Source organism: Eupeodes corollae, chromosome 1 (genome assembly GCF_945859685.1).
Source record: "Eupeodes corollae chromosome 1, idEupCoro1.1, whole genome shotgun sequence".
In the NCBI taxonomy this organism is placed as follows: Eukaryota; Metazoa; Arthropoda; class Insecta; order Diptera; family Syrphidae; genus Eupeodes; species Eupeodes corollae.
The window spans coordinates 27945949-27967436 of NC_079147.1; the positions used below are offsets into that span (position 1 = coordinate 27945949).

The 21488-nt window shown below is 38.5% G+C and overlaps 2 protein-coding genes across 2 annotated transcripts in view; one reads left to right on the forward strand and one right to left on the reverse strand.

The window, feature by feature from the left end:
• LOC129954032 (chymotrypsin-2-like) overlaps positions 1-21488 on the reverse strand; it is a 71793-nt gene that overhangs the window by 21276 nt on the left and 29029 nt on the right. The gene's annotated exons all lie outside the window — the stretch shown is intronic.
• Positions 15380-20617, forward strand: LOC129953702 (uncharacterized). The gene has a single exon (XM_056067062.1). It carries the CDS (start codon positions 15380-15382, stop codon positions 20615-20617), a length of 5238 nt encoding a protein of 1745 aa, XP_055923037.1.

Genomic DNA, 21488 nt, shown 5'->3' on the forward strand with positions numbered 1-21488 from the left:
AACACTTCGTCTGTGCTAAGTTTATTGGGGATTTGAAAAAAAGACACTAATTGGTTTGCAAGTTCGAATACTTTTCAAATTAATTATCATAATCTTTAAAATTAAATGTATGCTCTATGCGGCATTTTTATATGTATGCACTTTTATGTTGAAATTGTGTTATGGACACAATTTTTCCAATCAAGACTTCAACAGTATTTAACTCAATTAGCAGCCTATAAACTTTTAATGACACTTAATGATTCAAAACTGCATGAATTACAATCCACATATTATTGCATGTTAAGGTTCAAGACTCGATCAAAGCTTGTCATTATACTATGGATCCGGATCTCAATTTTGTCCAAATTTTGTTAGTTCATGATTATGATGATTTTAATATTATTAGGAAAAAATTCACACGTTACTAATTCGGTCAAGAAGAAACCATTTTGTTCCACTGTTTGCATTTTATTTTGTTCAATCGATGAGGAAATTGAAGTTTGACGATCCGATTCGATGCCAAAAGTATCTAATTCAAAAAATGACTTAACCTACAATTTAATGAATTTCAAACGGAAAATAGATTTGTAGTTTAACTAACGTTAAGTAAGTCTTACAGTGCGCTGCGTATTAAGAGTACCATAATAATGTATGTTGAAATTTTAAACTAACTAAAGAGAAACAGAATCCCACACTCGATCTCAAGGCACAGCAGATTGATGATGGTGCCTTTAGCCGTTAGTCATTAAATTATTTATATATATTTACTTAATCACCGTCCAGTAGTGAATACTTTTCACATATCTACGAGAGTACTATTTGATTCGTGTGAAAACATAAACATTTTTATGACCATTTTTAGAGAATTATAATCTTGTTAATTAACATTCTGATATTTTAGCCTCACAACTTTATATGGTGGCTTGAGTGCAGAATAATTAAACTTCTTGCCGCTAAACAAAAACATTAACACTGATAATGGTCACTGGATGACTGGATCAAGAGTGTGAAGTGTAGTATGACCGTTGCAGTTGCAGTAGTTAAATTTATTAACACTATTCGAAATTGTTTGAAAAGGTTCAAAGGAAGAGATAAATTCCATTTTCTACTGAAATAGCTAACATTTTTTTAAAGAATTTCCAAATAATTTTTCAAAAAGGGATAAAGTAGGTTCAAATATTTAAGTTGAAATAAATAAGTTGCATTTGAAATATCGGGGATCACTTCCTTATACAATTCTCATTTTTTTACTTTTTATTAAAATGTTTTGACAACCTTGCTACGACGTAATGAAATTGCATGTTTTCAATTTGATAACACTATGGTCAGAAGCGTATGTCTTCTGCCAACTAGCTACTTTGATAAAGTCCACAGTAGATAATAAGCTTTGACAGGTTGATCGATATCCATTTAAGGGGAAGTATTGATAAAAGACTTCTGTCAACGTATCAACATGCCTACTGTAATACGATGGAAACGGCGTTACGAAGGCGCTTTTAACAACTTAGACACATCTGCGCTAACATCTCTGAACGTAGAAAGTTCGCAAGGGAAGTTAAATCATTTAATACTGACTAGCACAATAATTAACTCAAAACTGGATAACATGTCTGCTAGAAGATTCGTTAGAAGAGGAACACCGTAAGGTGATCTTCTATCAACTCTCCTCAGAAACTTAATGATAAATGAAATCCTAACTAGTCTGGATGCGGAGGGTTTCAGAGTGATAGCCTATGCGGACGACGTTGCTATAGCAGTTTCAGGAAAGCATCTTAATATCCTAAAAGAACTCTTACAAAATGCCTTAGACGGACTAATACTTGGGGCTGATCGGTGTAGACGGGGTGTTAACCCACACAAAACCGACTTAAAGTTTTTAGGCGAGGCTAAGTACCTGGGTCTTATTGTAGACAAAAAACTTAATTAGAAACGCAATGTACAAGAAAAAGTCAAAAGAGCTTTTGTTGCTTTTTTTCGCTCTATAATTCTTAAGTATTTATTTAGAATCAATTCCAAAGCACTCAAACTAAAATTTGACAGAAACTTCCAGTTTTGTATGCCCTTCAGATTTTTTTTGGAGGATACGCAATTCTGGAAGTTGAGTTAGTCCACTTTTATAACGATGGATCAAAAATAAATGACGACGGTTGATGGAGGTGTCTACGTCAAACGGCTAGAATCAAGACTCTCATTCCAATTTCCCATCAATTTAGCGTCCTTTCCTGGCTTAAAGAAAACCTGATAGCAGCTTCTGATACCCGTACTATTTACTACTATAAAATCTTTTAACTCTGGCTTTACAAACTATATTATGGAGCATTAGTAATGGAGATAGAAAAGCAGATGGAAATGGAATAAGCATACCAATTAGCCAAGTTATAGGTCATCGTTGGCAATTCGATGATCCAGTAACTTTGACATTCAAACATAAGTAGACCATGCTTTAAATCTGGTATTTATGAATTGTTAGATACTATTAATAACTAATTGGCATTATTTATAACCAATTACCCGATCTCGAGCGCCGAAAAAGATATTTTTTCATATAATTTTGTTCTATAATTTGAACCTAAATTTGTGTCTGTAGATGAAAAAGTTTTATAAAATAATTTTTTTTACAAAAATTGACGAAATAATACTAAAATAGCAAATGTCACTTACTGCGTGACTAGGGCGCCTCACCCAACAAACTTCCCCGTCTAGCTTGGTCACGGGTTAGGTAACTTTCCACTTGTGCACGCCACCTGATTCACGGTCTTCCTCCACGGCTCCGTATTGTAGGTGTGGATTCGCAAACTTTCCGGGACGGAGCGTTGGTTTCTATGCGCGCTAAGTGACGCAGTCATCTTAGTCGTTGGACTTTTACCCTTCTGGCCGGTCGTTCCCTCTTCTCTATCACTCAATCTCTATGCGGGACTGTAAATTACATGAAAAACTTTGTGCTCGAAACGATCCAAGGTTGAACAGAATTTTGAAAGATAGTGTATCTAGTGTTGACGTGCGAGCTCTGCACTATTCTTTCAAGTACGGTGTTAAAAAAAACGCATGACAGCGCATCACCTTGTCTAAAACCATTTTTGACATTGAAAGGTTCTGTTAAGTTATTTCCAGCTTTTATAGAGCAGCGTGAATTTGCCATTGTAATTCTACACAAACGGACGAGTTTTGCAGGGATGCCAAAACAAGACATAACTCTATACAGCTCGTCCCTGTAGATGCTGTCATATGCGGCCTTGAAATCGATGAAAAGATGGTGGGTGTCGATTTGATGTTCTTGAGTTTTATGCAGCATCTGCCGTAATGTGAAAAATTGATCGCTTGTGAACTTTCCTGGTCTAAGATCACACTAATAAAGACCTATCAGGTTGTTAAGAATGGGTTTTAGACATTCACATATTACGGCAGAGAGGATTCCTCTATAGTTGGTGCAGTTTGTAGACGGTCTTCTTTTTTTAGAATCGGGCAAACAACACTGAGCTTCCAATCATAGGGCATGCTATCTTCCGACCATATCTTACAAATAAGTTAGATATGCCAATCTTTGTTTCCTTTCGTCGTCTATCATATTCACTATGATCTTTGCACTTTTGTCTTTGTCTTTGGTTATAAGTTTATATACTTATATACTGCTCATAAAACTCTTTAACTTCATTTCTGCTTTTGAATCTTTTAACATCTTTGACAGCACACGCTTCTCATGCTCTCTATTTCCTTCTGAGAAGTCGGCGTTCCCCTCTCCTCTTCTGTTCGTAGAGCTTGTGAGCAGCTTACATGCTTCTACACAGCACCTGTTATGATTGCTTGTTATTTGACTGCTTTTGCCTGCTGCCATTACTCATCAAACCAGAGAGAGGTTTCCTGTTGGAGGCTGCTTGAAACAAAGCAAAGTGACGTCAGGGGATTCGAAAGAGGTTAATTGTGACTCGGTCGGAGAAGGATTTGGCTTCAAGTCTGGAAACATGAAGTTCTACCTAGGCTACAACGAGGTATTGGTTTAACTACATGTCAGTTCCTGGAAAGTTCCGATATTCATTATGTTTGAAGCGTGTCTAGCGTCGATCACAATATGGTCAAACTGATTGATTATTTTTTGATCTAAAGAACTTCAAGTTCCTAAACGGATGTTGAAGTGGGAAAAACGCATACTTACCACAACAATTCTTCGCCACGCAGGCTATTTTTTCCAGTTATTCTAACTTTCTAAAGTACTGGAGAGCCCTAGGTAACGCTACTTCGGTGGCCATAGGCTCAATGAAAGGAAAATCTGTAGGTGCACCTCCTCGCGATAGAGTGCGGGTAACGCTAACGCACAAGTGGACCGAACAACTGCCGGAATAAGCAGCCAACCCAGCTTTGCTGGACGGGAAACTGAGTGGGCGGCTACAAAAGACGTCTGTTTTCCCATAGTGGGCGGCCTCAATTGGTTATGTGTTGACCATACAAAGGGTGGGTGTGCCTGTCGAATCTGAGCTAATGTATATTATTAATCTCGGAAAACACCATGGTGGAAGGGTATATGCTGTTACAGCAAATATGACAACAACTGGAAACAAGTCCCCAAGAGGTTACCTTTTTATGGAGAATCCTTCTACAGCTTCGGATTCACTAAACTGCACATCGGATTTGGGGGTTCGGCATCTTTCATACAACACCGTCAATCATGACGCCATAATAATAAATGAATCGTCAACAATTAGTAGAAGTTTTTCAAGAAATGCAATAGTATAGATACGTACAAAAATCGGAGCTTGGAACGTTCGATCCTTGTATGGCAAAGTAAGATACGAAGAATTAGAGCGCGAAATGCTTCGGCTGAATATCAGTATCCTGGGCATTAGTGAAACAAAGTGGAGAGGAAGAGCTGAATACAGATCTGACACTGGCGCAGTATTATTTCCTGGGCGCCAATATCTTAAAGAATAATGACTGCAAGGTTCCGCTCAAAAATTCACAACAAATGAAGCGACCGAAGAAGACAAAACTGCTTCTACACTCATCTTAACTTGGTTTACAGCAGTGTTCCGAGAGCGGATATCATAATCGTCATGGGAAACCTCAACGCTCAAGTCGGTGCTGAAAATTACGGTCTGGAACGAGTTATGGGAAAAATTGGCTTGGGGTCACGTAATGAAAATGGTGACATGCTTGTCGACTTTGGTAACGCAAATCATCTTGTAATTGTTGGGACTATATTTAAACATAAGACGTGCAACAAAGTCACAGGGGTGCACCCAGATGGTCATACCAAAAATTCGCTGGATCCGAGACTGTACCTAGGCGACAGACACCTGGGAATAAATCGAACTTCGTAAATCGTTGAAACTGCAAATATACGCCTAGACAGACGCTCAACGAAAGGCTGAATTGCGAAACGGATATCGGATTGCACACAAGATGGTCTATCATTGTTTGAGACGTGACAGGAGGGTGAGGATAGATGGACTCGCTGATAATGCTTAAAACGCTGCAAGAAGAGGATAAATCCGAGAATGGTACCAAATAGCCAAAGAAGTTGTCGGGAAAAAAAGGAACAACAATCATCCTGTAATGGATTTTGATGGGACACTATTGGTATCAATTGAAGATCAACTTCGCAGGTGGAAGGATCAATTTTGATCCTTAATGAGATGCATAGGTCTAGCAGGGGTATTGACATCGAACCCCCTTCAGTAGCGGAAATTGAAACACCGAATCTCCTCAAGCAGACGGGCTTGACGCAATACCAGCGGAATTCCTGAAAACTGATCCCGCCACAGCAGCTAGTATCTTGCATCCGCTTATATTTACAAACTGTTTGGGAAAACGAAACCTATCCCAGGGAATGGAAATTAAAGGAGTGATTGTTAAGGTGGCAAAAAAAGGTGATCTCAAGAACCTTCCCAAAGCGAATGGCAACTTTAATCGTCGAACGGATAAAAGCTAGAATTGAGACTACACTCAAGAGGAATCAGGTTGGCTTCCGCACCGGTCGGTCGTGCGTTGACCATATTAACACCTTACGCATTGTTCTTGATCAGTCTGCTCAATTTCAAACACCGCTGAACCTCATGTTTGTAGATGAAGAGAAGGCCTTTGACCGAGTTAACCGAGAATGTATATGGAGATCACTTCTTCTGCATGACACGCCTGTTAAAGAGGTCGAACAGTTTAATTACCTCGGAAGTATTGTATCAGCAAATAGTGGTACGGATCTTGACGTAAAAAGTAGAATAAATAAAGCTCCCATTTCCTTTTGTGCTCTGTCCCAAATTTGGAAATCAATTTTCCTCACGCACTTAACTGAGATTCTTTGAATCCAATGTGAAATCCGTGCTATTATATGCTTGCGAAACATGGAAAGTCTCGGCCACCATCTCGAGAAAATCGCAGGCTTCTGTGAACCGCTGTCTGCGTCACATCCTTAAAATTCGCTGGCCACAAACAATATCTATTGTGGCGTAGGACAGGTCAGAGGCGCTTGGACATCGACATCAGAAATCGCAAATGGCAATGGATTGGTCACACACTGAGGAAACCAAACGATGATATTGCAAAGCAGTCCTTTGATTGGATTCTCAGGGGTCACGGCGGGAAGACCAAGAACAACATGGAAATCTACAGTGTTATCGGAAGCTAACTCCCAGAGAAACACGTGGCCACAGTTAAGGTATTTAGCTACAGATCGAGAAGGATGGAGACGTTTTGTTTATGCCATATGCCCCGTACGGGGTTAGAGGACCTGATGATGATCCTAACAAAAATGTCTTCCATTACTAGTTTTGCATTCAACTCCTCCAAGACAATTTTTACAGTGCAGCTAGGGTACTAATCATCTATGTTTTGTCCAATATCCCAAAGACAATATCTGTGGTGTTGTCATCCTATTTATCTGTTGGGAAGTGTGGATATATAAAGATAATGTTGTGAATTTAGCCTAAATGCGAATAGCTTAAATAGAACCCTAACAACTTCAGTGGTCTGGAAAAACGTGTTTTGTTCCATTTGCAGTTTAAATGATGACATTGTACATTAAAATTAAATTAAATCTTCAAAAAGCTAAATGTATATATCAATCGGGTTGTTACACTGTAAGATTACACAGGTTGAGCTTCTTCGATCCAAAACAAAAAAAAACCACAAAACACTTTACAGCCATTCAAATAATATTCGAAAATCTCGGAAAATGTGCACCTAATTGGATGATTTTCCATCTGCAAGAGTACGTTACATGATTTTTGCATGATGTGTGAATTATTTTTGTAAACTCCAATGATGGCTTCTGATGAATGAGAGTCTACTGCTGCCTTGAAATTGTGGGAATATTTTCTATTTAACGATTTCTTTGATGTACCTCAAGCTGCGTCAAGTGCCTTTATTCGATTCGATTCAATTCAATGTATTTCGATTTGAAACCCTTTGGGATCTAATTAAACTTTTTAAACATCACCATCACCATAATTGCTTAGGCATTTGACTCATTCACTCTTATTGACAGATAGACATCCACCAAAAACCTTATAAGCCAAGTGCAATTTGTTTGCTGCATAGTTTTTATTTAAAATAGGGGTGTACAAGATTGTCCATTTTTAATGTTTGTTTGATGAGCCTTAATATGGCTAAAGCATATACCCAGGTTTCCTTTTCAGCTTCTTAGAAACTCCGTACAGTATTTTTTGTAAGTTGTTGTTGTTTTTTGTTGAAATTGGTCTAAAAATGTCAACATAATGAAGTGATTTATTTAATATCAAGCTGTGGTTGATGCTTCCTAATCCAGATACTAATTGAATCTATTAAAAAAAACTCTCTTTCAAAACATAAACAGAACTTATAAATAATACAACTTTAAATCAATTAAATATTGAATAAAAACAATAATGTTGGATTTTGAAACTTTTTAACAAACAAAAAATACATGACACATGCGACATTTGATGTTCCCAAGTTAAGAAGAAGTGACATCTTATGTTTTCTTATACAACTTTGAAGTGAAAACCGCTAATTGTCTTTATTGATTCTGTTTCTAGATTTGGAAGTTCGTCTAAGACTTTGTGTAAATTATTAGAAATACAATTATTTTTGGTCTAGACTTATTAGTTCACTGCTTTAACGAAACCACAAACTGACAGCAAACTAATTATTTGAAAAACGTACACTTTGTACCTAGGTTATGTCGAAGTCACTGCCACAAAAGAAAAAAACATTGTTTCATTAGATTTTGTTTTATGTTTTAAATTATACATTTTTTAATGAATACTGATCTCCTTTCCTTAAATGGCTCCGACTTTGCCAAATGTAATATTGGACTTCAGTTTTTTAGAAATACAATTTATTCATGCTGTCTTTTGTAGGCAAATATCTTTTAAAAATCAGTGTTGAAATATACTTATTGCCTAACAAACGAACAAAGCTTGGAAGTAGTTAAAATTTATCATTAAAGTGCTCTGTTAAGAAAGTTAATCTCGCCCTCCTTCCATTATACGGTCAGTCTTAACGACATGGTACGTCAGGTAAACTTTCTGAATAAGTACAAAAATGTTATTTGGAAGCACTTAGTTAGGTAGAAATGGCGCCTGAGATCCAATTTGCGCTGTTGTGCGCCGTTTTGATACCAAAAACTCGTTTGACCTGTGATTGAAAAGGACAGATTTATAGAGAAGCTTCATAGCGATTATGTTAGAGCCATTTTGTTGCATTGAAAAAAAAAGATTAGATCCCCAATCTTTGTCTCATATAGCTCATCAAGTTCGTGAAAGGATGCTTTAGCAAAGTATTTCATTCTAGTGTTTGCCAAAGCAGGACATTTGTAGAGGAAATGGATTTTCGTTTCACTTTCTCTTTGGTCATTACAACTACGGCAAAAGGTGTTTTAAGAGGTACCCAACTTCTCTGCATGAACTCCTATAGGCCAATGTCTTTTACCCTTCATAGCGCCAAGAGGATTGTTAACCATTTCCGCAAGTGAGCTATGAAGGGCCGATCCTTGCCTGGCTAGCTCGTCAGCACGTTCATTTCCCACGATACCACTATGGCCCGGAACGTAGATCAGTGTGACACCGAGGTTGATATTTAGGCTCGCAAGCTCATCGCGACATTGCTGGACCAATTTAGATGAGGATGTGGCCGAGTTAATAGCTTTGACAGCTGCCTGACTGTCTGTAAAGATAGCCGCATTTTGGTTTCGGTTTGGGGTTTGTTTAAGTATCTTACATGCCTCCCTTATTGCCAGCAGTTCAGCCTGAAAAACGCTAGCAAAGTCAGGAAGCCTAAAGGATTTAGCTACATTTAGGGACTCAGAAAAGATCCCAGAACCAACTATACACTCCATCTTTGAGCCGTCAGAAAAGATGGTTGTGTCGAAACCTATCGACACGATGTCATCCTCTCAATCTTCTTTCGATGAGAAAATAACCTTAAAACCCTTACTAAGGTTCAAAGTAAGAGTGCAGTAGTTAGTGTCTACCGAGATAATATCTGAGGGAATTAATTTCGTTGTGTTGCTGTGACCATAAGGTTTTAACAACCAGCTGTTTTATTCCTTCAGCCTAATAGTGCTGCAGGAAACTATGCATTTAATAAAAAGGTCGATTGGTAGAAGATCCAAAATAACTTTTAAGGCGTCCGTTGGGCATGGCCCCTGTGGTGCCCACGCAAGCTGTTCTTTGAACCTTCTTTAGATTATCAATATTATAGGCTTTGCTAAGATTAGGCCACCACACAATCGACCCATATGTTAAGATTGGACGTACTACAGCTTTGTATGTCGATAAAATCATCTTCGACTGAAGTCCCCACTTTTTGCCGAAAGTTTTGCTGCATTTCAATATTTAGTTTCCAGTTTAGTTTAGGGTCGAGTATAACTCCTAAATATTTTGCACTGGAAGACAAAAATAGGATTTGACCGTTGAGTCGAGGAAGCGTGAAGGGCGGTACTTAAGTTTTGGTGGTAAAGAGCAACAGCTCAGTTTTACTTTGGTTAACTCCTAGTCCACAACTCGTGGCCCAGTTTCTAACTTTCTTCAAAGCCGACTCCGTGATTTCACTAATCACAAAGGTGTACTTTCCTGACACCAATAGCACCAAATCTCTCTTATTTAACGAGAATTGTATCCATGACCAGAAGTCATAGAAGAGGCGAAAGAACACCACCCTGGGGTGTTCCCTTACTCACGTGTTTTGTTGCGATTGTATTGCCTAGAGAGGCTCGAATCTTCCTACCACTGATCATGGAAATAATCCATTCTCAAATGAAGTCTTCTATGTCTAGGAAGGTGGTAAGATTAAATTCTTTATAATGAATTGTTTGTTCTACAATACGCACTACCTCATGGAGGGCAGTCTCCGTAGATTTGCCCTTAAGATAAGCATGCTGAGAGCTTTCGAGAGGTCGTCCAACTAGGATTTCTCTAATATGGTAATCAAGAATGCGCTCCAAGGTTTTAAGCACAAAAGATGTAAAGCTTATTGGTCTGAAATCCTTCGCGGATTCGTGACCTGCCTACCCACTTTCGGGATAAAAATTACTTTGACCTGTCTCCACGACATGGGCACATGTTTGAGATGGAGACATCCTTTGAAAATTTGTTCCAGCCATGAAGCTGCCACATCATGCAACTTTTGAAGCATAACTATCAGTATGCCATCCATGCCTGGGGATTTATATGGAGAAAAAGTTTTGATGGCATACAAAATATTTTCTCTAGTTATAACGGAATTGACTTGCTCCACATGAGCTCTGTGGTTTCAAGCGGTTCGGTTTTGAAGCACTTACAAGCCTCGGGTACGGACGGATTTACTGTTGGCAATCCATGCAAACGATTCAAGGACAACAAACTTTGGATATGCACGTAAAATATTAAGTCCCTTAATTAAACCAAGTGCAGCCAAAGAATAAACGGAGGACGGAGCAAAAAGAGGATGGAAAACTGCGAAATGGTGACTGCTACTGAAATTGCGCTGGTGTTGAGGCTTATTAATTGCAGCCAGACTTTTAGGCAACAAGTCTTAAATATGGTAAGCATTTTAGAGTTCACAGTTTTTCGAAAGTGCTATTATTCTCGAAGGGTTATCAGAAATGTCTTCTGAGATTTTGTGATGAAACACTTTTAGTTTTTCTGTTTTTCAAGCTACCGGAAAAGTAAGGTGAATTTCACAACCGATTTAAGACCTTAAAGCCAAATTTTGTAAAGTCATTCAGGACATGCAACCCCAAAAGTGAAGTGATGCGGCAACCGTAGGCATAGCCTTGGTGTCCTTTTCTAATAACGTTTTCCATTGTTAATGACAAACCATCCTCTTTACAATGATAAAAGGACTTATTGTTTTCTATTAAGAATTGTGAAATATCAAAATGAGTCCTTATGTTGGAAAATTCTGTATTCTGTACTTAAATAAATACAAAACTATCATAACATTTCTTTTTGGAAATAAAATTCTTTACTTATACAGGGGTACCTTTCTTATTAAAGCTTAAACGTTGAAATTATGTGTGAAACACTACGTCATTTAAATGACCACCACGCGAGTTGTTGCAAGCATAGATTCTTTTGAGGAAATTTTCAAATACTTTTTGACACATATTACGCATAACTTGACGAATGTTGGTTTTTAAGTGGTCAAGAGTTAAAGATTTATCTGCATAAACACGGTCTTTCGCGTAGCCCTTCAATAAAAAGGACAGCGGTGTCAAATCGCATTAGCTTGGTGGCTAGTTGATATCGCCACGAGCGACGAGAAATAACGCGGCCAGGAAATCTTTCTTTCAATGAGGCCATATTTGCTCGATATGCGTGGCATGTTGCACCGTCTTGTTTAAATCATTTATTCTCCAAGTAGTACTCTTCAATAGCAGGCTAAAAAAAGTCGGTTATCATATGACAATAAACCTCCGACTTGACGGTGACAGTGGTTCCATCGTCGTTTCGAAGAAGTAAGGTCCAAACGCACCTTAGCTCCAAAAAACTCATCAAACATCTTTAATATTTGAGGATTCTCAAAACCTGGAATTATATTGTATTTTTGACTAATAGTGCACAGGCCTTACGGGATTATATTTGTTTTCAAGTTTACCAATTTCTTTCGGGGTCGATCCATTTTGACGAGCATAATCATTGCGTAGTGTTTGAAAGGTAGCTACTTTTGAATCACTATTTCATTGCAAGTTATAATTAATTTTAACTCGCTATTCAATGAATTTGAGTTTGACAGATCTCAAGTACTAGCGTTACCAACTTATAACCTCAAAATGAGTGACCCTTTACTCCAAACTTTTTAAGTTAACGATTGTTCCCATTATTTTTAGAAATATTGAAAACAGAAGCCAGCGTAGCCGCTTTATTCCTATTATAACATTGTTTAACCACACACCGCACATACCACGTAATGACAGCTCATTTCTGAATATCCGCGTATAATATATGCTCTACGGTCGGCCGGCTCCTCCTATCAGGATATGGCATTACGTCCAGTGGAGCTCCTGCGCTGCGCTGCGTTGCGATATGCCTATGGTCTCAATTCAATTCAGCGTTTTAGTTTTATTTTCCAAAGTCGTCCGTTCACCCCTATGGAATTCTGTACAGAGGCTGGCTATGGCAGGATGGCTACGGCTTGACTGCCTGAAAGTGCCTATGTGTTGCTGTTTCAGATGTCTCAATTATTTATCAAGAGTCTTCTATACCTACTTATGCTATGATATTCATGTGGGTATTAAAAATGTGCACTGAATACTGAAAGACATAAGATTCCGAACGTATCAATGGATTTTCCATTCTCCAGTGCGCAATTCACAAAAAGTCACGTTCCTCTAGACTTTATAGAGAGAGAAAGAGAGAGACAAAAACCAAGACTATAATGCAACGACAAGGTTTCAAAAAATCGGGTGTTGACTTTATCTGATGAACAGATCAAAAAACAGCGCAACGCGTACGCCATCGCCATAGCCTCGGAAAGGCAATATCAATATACTTTTTTCTTGATGCAGCAAATGTTTGTATACACTTTACAGACTGCTTGGATATAAGTTCGGTTGTAGAATCGTCGTGGTCCGTCGCGTCGTCGTCGTCGAATCAAACGCATTTGAATCCAAATCCAAATGCAATCTGGCACATGGAATACATTAGGCCGAACGGACTAGCTGTTGCGTGCGTCATAAATAAGCTATAAAAGAGTTGAAGAACTCCGCTGGGATATCGCGCCCCTCGTCACAGCCGCCTCGACAATCCTGGCTCTTGAGTCTCGAGTGCTGCGGCGAGTAAGCCAAGAAGCTTCTTATCCGTCCGGCTTTCGGTCCCCATGGGAATTACAAAACTACAAAATAGCACATTCACCTAAGTGGCCTTATGGATATTTTTCATTCGCTCAGAATCCATTGCAATTGCATGTGGTGGGCGAAGGCAGACCGGTGCGCTGCGGTGCGGGAGCGTTGAATTTTGCATTTGCTTTTGATTATAATATATAGCTCCTTCCTGTTCAGCAGGCGTACTTTGAAGACTTATACACAGAGCTGACAACCGCGCGATCGTAGATACCACTTTTTTAAGGCTATTGCGCGCACCAGGCCCCAGGACATGAAGATATCCTGCCGCACATGAACTGAGCATATTTATCTGTCACCCTGGACCTTGGTCTTTGCAAAATAATTGAATCCCATTAAGTGCGCTCTAAGGCCTCTGTGCTCTGTGACGGTAACATGGCAAGCGCGTTCTAATGTGGTAATAGTCCATTTCTTGGCTTAAACATCGTCGTCGTCGTTTTCGCTTTAACGAGCCAGAGCCAACCAACTCAGCGTGAGATGCAACCAAATCGTTCCTATCAAGACTCCAGAGGGAACTAAAACAATCTCTTTCCTCACAGCCCCGCAGCACAAAGAGACAAGAAAGTAGAGCAGAAAGGAGGACGTTATTTTTAAAGCGATGACAGCTTAATGGATTCAGTTTAATAATTTCTGAATGAAAGCATTTTAATTGCAACGAAACGCGATCTTAGTATGCAAAGCCATCAAGGTCCACAGAGTCGGTCGGCGTCCTCTGCCTGGGCCGCGGCGGAGCAGCGTTGAAGTTGGGACTTGGGAGTTGGGAGTCTTTTTCTCATTGTTGGACATATGATAGGAAGCATCAGCAAAATGGATGCAGCTTTATAGTCCCAGTGGAGATATATATGCCCCTATGTACCTATGGCATGGCTATCATGTTCGATGTCATTCAGATGGAATGAAGATTGAAAAGGAATCTTGTCCATGTTCTGTTCATGGCAATTTGTTGATGAGAGCTCTTTTCAGATTATAATTGAGGGCAATTTAAGGTGAAGATAAGAGCTTTATATGAGTAGGAAGGTAGAAATGGTAGATTCTTGGTTTTATTATTACTAAAGGTGATGTGAACTTGTATGAGTTTATAAACTTGATATCTGAACCTGGAAGTGCAATGTTTTAATTATGTTTTACAGATTTAAAGACAAATTATAATATGATGGAAGTGCTTAAGTTGCAATAATTTAGCGTTCCCCACAAGAATATTGTTCAGGATTAAACAACATTCAATGTATTTATCATCAATTCAAACTATTTTTAATTATTTACTTTATTTCAATCATTCAAATCATTCAATTCATTGAAATTTACTTTAAAATCATTCATACCTAAACTCATAAAAATTATATCATTTACACATTTTACCAAACATTCAAACCATACACTATGTTATTTCTATAAATTTAAAATTGTCCAGTTAATTTTTGCCTACTTAAATCTAATGTTAAAATTCATGCACAAACTTCTTATCAGCTACACAGTTATTTAGTTTCACTCAATTTTAATCTCGCATTCTCTTTTGTGGTCAAATTCTTGCACCTTGCAATCAAGAATTTATGCAAGAATCGATCTCTTGGATTTCGATCGTCAAGCTGTGCAGACATGGTAATATTTTGTATCACAAAACACATAATTTAACAAATACAACACACATATATTTCACATATTGATTGGTGCCTCTTTAATTTTGTTGGTTACTTCAAAATCGAGTTAAACAAGAATAAATATAAAAACATTTGTACATACAGTCCATTGATTCGTTCGCAAACATTGTGGTCCTTCAACGCCGAATTATAATTGATTGAATTAGATAAAAAATCAAAAGTGGTATAAAAATAATGTTTCATATTAATCATATGTACAATATATTGATTACATGAATCTATATGTACAGATGTATATGCGACGTTACTCCACTTGCAAGGTTTCGTGAACTTTATTAGACTTTCAAATTATACGAGTATTTGTAAAATTAATTTAAACTTTAAAGTGTGAACATTGAGTGCTTGTATTATAATTAATAATAATTTATCCGCTCATTGTTCGCTAAAACTGAACATAGTTTTCTTTTTGCTGAGAACAAATATATATATATATTTAGCATTAAATTGTGCGATGGCGAGTGCATTAAAAGTTAAATGTGGTAATGCTAAGGGGCGTTTAACTCGGGCGGCAGCATTTGTAGAGACAATTGATGAATCTACACCGATAGAAATGTTAGAAATTCGGTTAGGTAAATTAGAAACCGCGTGGACAGAATTTTCTGCACTTCATAATGAGATTCTTCAGCAATCAGAAGAAACAGAAGTCGATGAAATGGAAAATGAGTTTTCGGCATACGAAACCAAATATTTTGTAACGAATTCTCAAATTGTCAAAGCTATTCGCGAAAAAGTTAATTCCGATGGAATTTCTGCTAAAACATCTGACGCTATAGATCGTTTAGCTGATCAGCAATCGATATTTCTAGAAAAACTAGGTTCGGCTCCGTTGTCTGCCAATGATTCGAATACTACAAAACTTCCTTCGATAATTGTGCCACCATTTAGCGGCAGCTATAAGGACTGGCCTTCCTTTAGGGATCTTTTCTTGGGGTCAGTTGATACGAGGAAAAATCTTAGTCCAACTCATAAATTTCATTATTTGAAATCCTATTTGCGCGGTGATGCAGCTAATCTAATAAAACACATTGCAATTAGTGATACAAATTATCCCGAAGCATGGGATCGTTTAGAAAAACGTTATGATCGGTGTCAATTAATCGTACAATCATTTATAGAAACCTTTTTGTCGCTTCCTTCTGCCAGTGTATCTAATGTACAAACATTAAGAAAAATATCTGACGGTGCCGATGAAGTTGTGCGTGGGCTAAGTGCTTTGAACAAATCGGGCCGCGACCCATGGCTTATTTATTTGTTATTAAACAAATTGGATTCCGATTCAAAACAATCTTGGGCAGAACATATCGGATCTCGGGAAGATTGCACAATAATAGAATTTTTAGAATTCTTAGAAGAGCGGTGTGATGCTCTTGAAGCATGCCAATCTCTTAACAATCGTTCGGTAACATCGCGTACAAAGCTATCGAATAGCATTCGGGCACATTTAGCTGGGCCTTCAGATTCAGCTTCAACATCTAAATGCCCAATGTGTCAAGACAGTCATATCCTTCCACAGTGCTCCAAATTCGTCGGGTTAGACGTTGAATCTCGCCGAAACTTTGCAAAGACAAATCGTTTATGTTTCAATTGTCTTCGTGCTGGGCATTCGTCGAAAAATTGCCATTCATCGTTTCGTTGTAGGGTGTGCAAATCACGCCATCATTCTCTGGTGCACCCAGTTGAAATCAATAATTCAAAATCATCTTCTGTATCTTCTAATCAGCTTCAATTACCGTTGTCAAATCTCGCTACATCTAATATACCGGTCATTAATAATCATTCGCTTGATCTTAGCTGTCGGAAGAAAACTCTTCTACCAACCATCTGGGCTAAAATTGAAGACGTTCAAGGAAATTTTATAGACTGTCGGGTGCTCCTTGATTCCGGGTCACAGTCTTCATTTATTGTTGAATCTTTTGTTCAAAGACTCGGTGTTCAACGAACTCACTCGAAAATTCCTATCCTCGGTTTATCATCGACAGAGATAGGATATACCAAAGGTCGCATATCCTTAAATATTCATTCTCGTTGCAACTCGTCACATCTGTTCGTTGATGCCTTTATTCTCGACAAATTGACTTCCAATTTACCATCTAAATCCATTGACGTTTCATCTTGGTCTTATATTTCAAATCTTGAACTCGCTGATCCAAACTTTAACATCGCTGCTCCTATCGATATTCTTCTTGGTGGTGATAAGCTTTGGACCATTATTAAAGGTGGACAAATTCGAGGTCCTGATGGATATCCAATCGCCCAAAGTACTTCGTTTGGGTGGGTCATTACGGGACAATTCTTCGAACGAGAAGAATCAAATCATTTTCTCTCGTGCCATTCTACTATCGACATAGATAACTCGATGCAACGGCTCTGGGAACTTGAGGAAGTTGCTCCAGCAATTCATTCAATTGTGGTCGACCAAGCAGAAGAACACTTTCGCCAGACATTTTCTCGTTCTCCAGATTTGAAGTATGTAGTTCAGCTTCCATTTAAAACACCAAATCCGTCGTTCGAAAATACTCTTTCTCTCGCTGTTTCTCGTCTTCATGCAATGGAACGTCGTTTTAATCAAAATCCAAAATTGCGAGAGTTATATTCTAATTTTATGCGAGAATACATTGACTTAGGTCATATGACTCGAATTCCAAACGATGAAATTAAGGTCTCTAGTGGCAGGTGTTTTTATCTGCCTCATCATGCGGTCTTGAAACCGGACAGCTCGTCCACAAAATTGCGTGTCGTTTTCGATGGCTCAGCTAAAGACTCAGCAGGAAAATCCTTGAACAGTACACTGTTAGTAGGCCCTCCGATTCAACGTGATCTGATAGGTGTGTGTTTACGCTTTCGACGACATCCTTTCGTGTTCACGGCGGACGTAGTTAAAATGTTTCGCCAAATTTGGATAGAGGATCCCCACGCTGATTACCAACGGATTGTTTGGCGCGATTCTCCTTCCAAAGAAATAGAACACTATCGATTACATACCGTTACATACGGTACAGCACCCGCTCCGTTTTTGTCCGTTCGCGTATTAAAACAGCTTGCAGAAGATTACCGATCCGAGTATCCAAATGCAGCCCGTGTTCTTTTGGAAGATGTTTATGTTGACGACGTGATGACAGGGGCAAAATCTACCAAGGAACTCATCGAATTGCAATCGGAATTAGTTGCTCTTCTATCAATGGCCAAACTTCAGCTGCGAAAATGGAGTTCTAACAGTTGGTCACTTCTTGCTTCTCTTCCAAAGGAAGATTGTGAGTACGCTTTCTTTGATACAGAACGCTCAAAATCGTTTGTTAAGGTGCTTGGTATGCATTGGAACCCTTCAAGTGATGAATATGCTTTTCGTATGTCAAAAGTACTTCCAACCATTTCACTTACCAGGCGTTCATTGTTGTCAGAAGTGTCGCGGATATTTGACCCATTGGGACTGTTAGCGCCTTCAGTCGTGCTTTTCAAAATCCTCTTTCAGGAACTCTGGTCTTCAGACTTAAAACTAGGATGGGACGACCAGCTGCCTCTGGGATTAGCTGACCGATGGGCAAGGTACAGAGAGGAGCTTCCTTGTTTTGAGCAAATTAGAATCCCGAGAAACTTGTTCCAATCTTCGTTCAACGACATAGAGCTTCACGGGTTTTGTGATGCATCATCACGTGCGTACGGTGCTGTTTTATATACCCGGTGTAAAATTGCTGAAGGTGTGTACAAAATAACCATAATTGCAGCAAAAACAAAGGTCGCTCCACTGAAGCCGATTTCAATCCCCCGTTTGGAGCTATGTGGGGCCTTGCTATTAGTTCGCCTGATCAACCTAATCAAAACATCGCTTTCGTACAAATTTTCAAAAACTGTGGCTTGGTGCGACTCTGAAATAGTGTTGCACTGGCTCTCTTCACCTCCTCGTCGCTGGGTTACCTTTGTCGCCAACAGAACCGCTGCTATACTGGAAGTTACACCAAGGAGTTGCTGGCGCCATATATCATCAGAGTCAAATCCAGCAGATTGTTCGTCGCGCGGTGTTACTCCGTCGAATCTCCCGAACCATCACCTCTGGTGGACTGGTCCATCATGGTTGTGTCTGGAGGAGAATGCATGGCCTAAACCCAAATTCGTAACCTTACAACAAGAAAATAACGAAATTTTACTCGAACAAAGACTATCTCCGCATCAAGTGCTCCAAACTTCAGTGAAAAATGTTGATGTCATTGATCATATAATCAGTAAGACCTCGTCATGGTTTCGAATGCAAAGAATACTCGCGTACGTCATTCGCTTCATATTCAACTATTTAAGTAAAAATTCAAAACGTCAGCGTCGTACCTCGTACTTAACTGTAAAAGAAATTCATATCGCCAAAACAACCATAATTAAATCGGTCCAACTAACATCATTCAGTGAAGATATTCGTACTTTAATAGTCAAAAAAGAACTACCCTTAAAATCCAAACTTCTAAAATACGCCCCTTTCCTTGACAACAAAGGTCTTCTAAGAGTAGGAGGAAGAATTAAAAATTCTTACATATCTTTTAATATAAAACATCCTTATATTCTGCCAAATAATAGATTTTCCTCTCTCATTATAGAAGATATCCACAAAAATAATCTTCATCCAGGAGTTTCCGCAACATTTGCCATCGTAAGGCAGCAGTTTTGGATTTTGGGATGTCGAAATTCAATCCGCAAGATTGTTTTCAACTGCAAAAGATGCTTCAAACTTCGGAAAAGTACTACTTCGCAACTAATGGGTGATTTGCCATCACAAAGGATCTCGCAAAGTCGTCCCTTTTCGAATACTGGGTGCGATTATGCAGGGCCATTCAACATAAAATTGTCCAAAGGTCGTAATCCAAAGACGTCAAAAGCATACATATGCCTATTTGTGTGTATGGCCACTAAAGCCATCCACCTTGAGCTAGTGAGTGACCTTACTTCCGAAGCGTTTCTTGCCGCATTTCGTCGATTTGTGTCTCGTCGTGGATTATGTTCGAACGTTTACTCGGACAATGGAACCAACTTCCAAGGCGCACGTCGGTGTCTCAACGAGATGCACAAGTTGGTGTTATCAGAAGCGTATAACGAAGATGTTGCAACGTCACTTGCTAAGGACAGCATCGCATGGCACTTCATCCCCCCATCGTCACCACACTTTGGCGGTCTTTGGGAGGCAGGTGTCAAGTCCGTCAAATTTCACCTTCGACGAGTAGTCGGAGCAACGATTCTTACATTTGAAGAAATGTACACCGTTCTCACTCAGATCGAAGCTATTCTGAATTCTCGTCCTCTTTGTGTTATATCCGATCAAGATTTAAACCCTCTAACCCCCGCTCATTTTATTATAGGTGAACCGTTTACTGCTGTCCCGGAGCCTACCACTTTAAACACGCCACTAAATCGACTCTCACATTGGAATCACCTACAAAATATGGTCCAAGGTTTTTGGAAACGGTGGCACATGGAGTATATCACCACACTTCAAGAACGGCCAAAGTGGAAGCAGCAGAGTCCAAACCTAAAACCAGGGGACCTTGTTATTATAAAGGAACCAAATCTTCCCCCAACAAAGTGGCTACTTGGCAAAATCACAGCAACAACTCAAGGTACAGATGGTCGAGTACGAGTTGCAACTGTAAAAACGAGTGGTGGAACCTTTGTTCGTGCAATCACCAAGCTGGCAGTTGTACCCATGTCCTGAAACTCGTTCCAGGGGGGCCGGGATGTTCAGGATTAAACAACATTCAATGTATTTATCATCAATTCAAACTATTTTTAATTATTTACTTTATTTCAATCATTCAAATCATTCAATTCATTGAAATTTACTTTAAAATCATTCATACCTAAACTCATAAAAATTATATCATTTACACATTTTACCAAACATTCAAACCATACACTATGTTATTTCTATAAATTTAAAATTGTCCAGTTAATTTTTGCCTACTTAAATCTAATGTTAAAATTCATGCACAAACTTCTTATCAGCTACACAGTTATTTAGTTTCACTCAATTTTAATCTCGCATTCTCTTTTGTGGTCAAATTCTTGCACCTTGCAATCAAGAATTTATGCAAGAATCGATCTCTTGGATTTCGATCGTCAAGCTGTGCAGACATGGTAATATTTTGTATCACAAAACACATAATTTAACAAATACAACACACATATATTTCACATATTGATTGGTGCCTCTTTAATTTTGTTGGTTACTTCAAAATCGAGTTAAACAAGAATAAATATAAAAACATTTGTACATACAGTCCATTGATTCGTTCGCAAACATTGTGGTCCTTCAACGCCGAATTATAATTGATTGAATTAGATAAAAAATCAAAAGTGGTATAAAAATAATGTTTCATATTAATCATATGTACAATATATTGATTACATGAATCTATATGTACAGATGTATATGCGACGTTACTCCACTTGCAAGGTTTCGTGAACTTTATTAGACTTTCAAATTATACGAGTATTTGTAAAATTAATTTAAACTTTAAAGTGTGAACATTGAGTGCTTGTATTATAATTAATAATAATTTATCCGCTCATTGTTCGCTAAAACT

Bases quoted from the DNA above. Each gene is read 5' to 3' on its own strand.
- LOC129953702 (XM_056067062.1), top strand. From the start codon at position 15,380: ATGGCGAGTGCATTAAAAGTTAAATGTGGTAATGCTAAGGGGCGTTTA.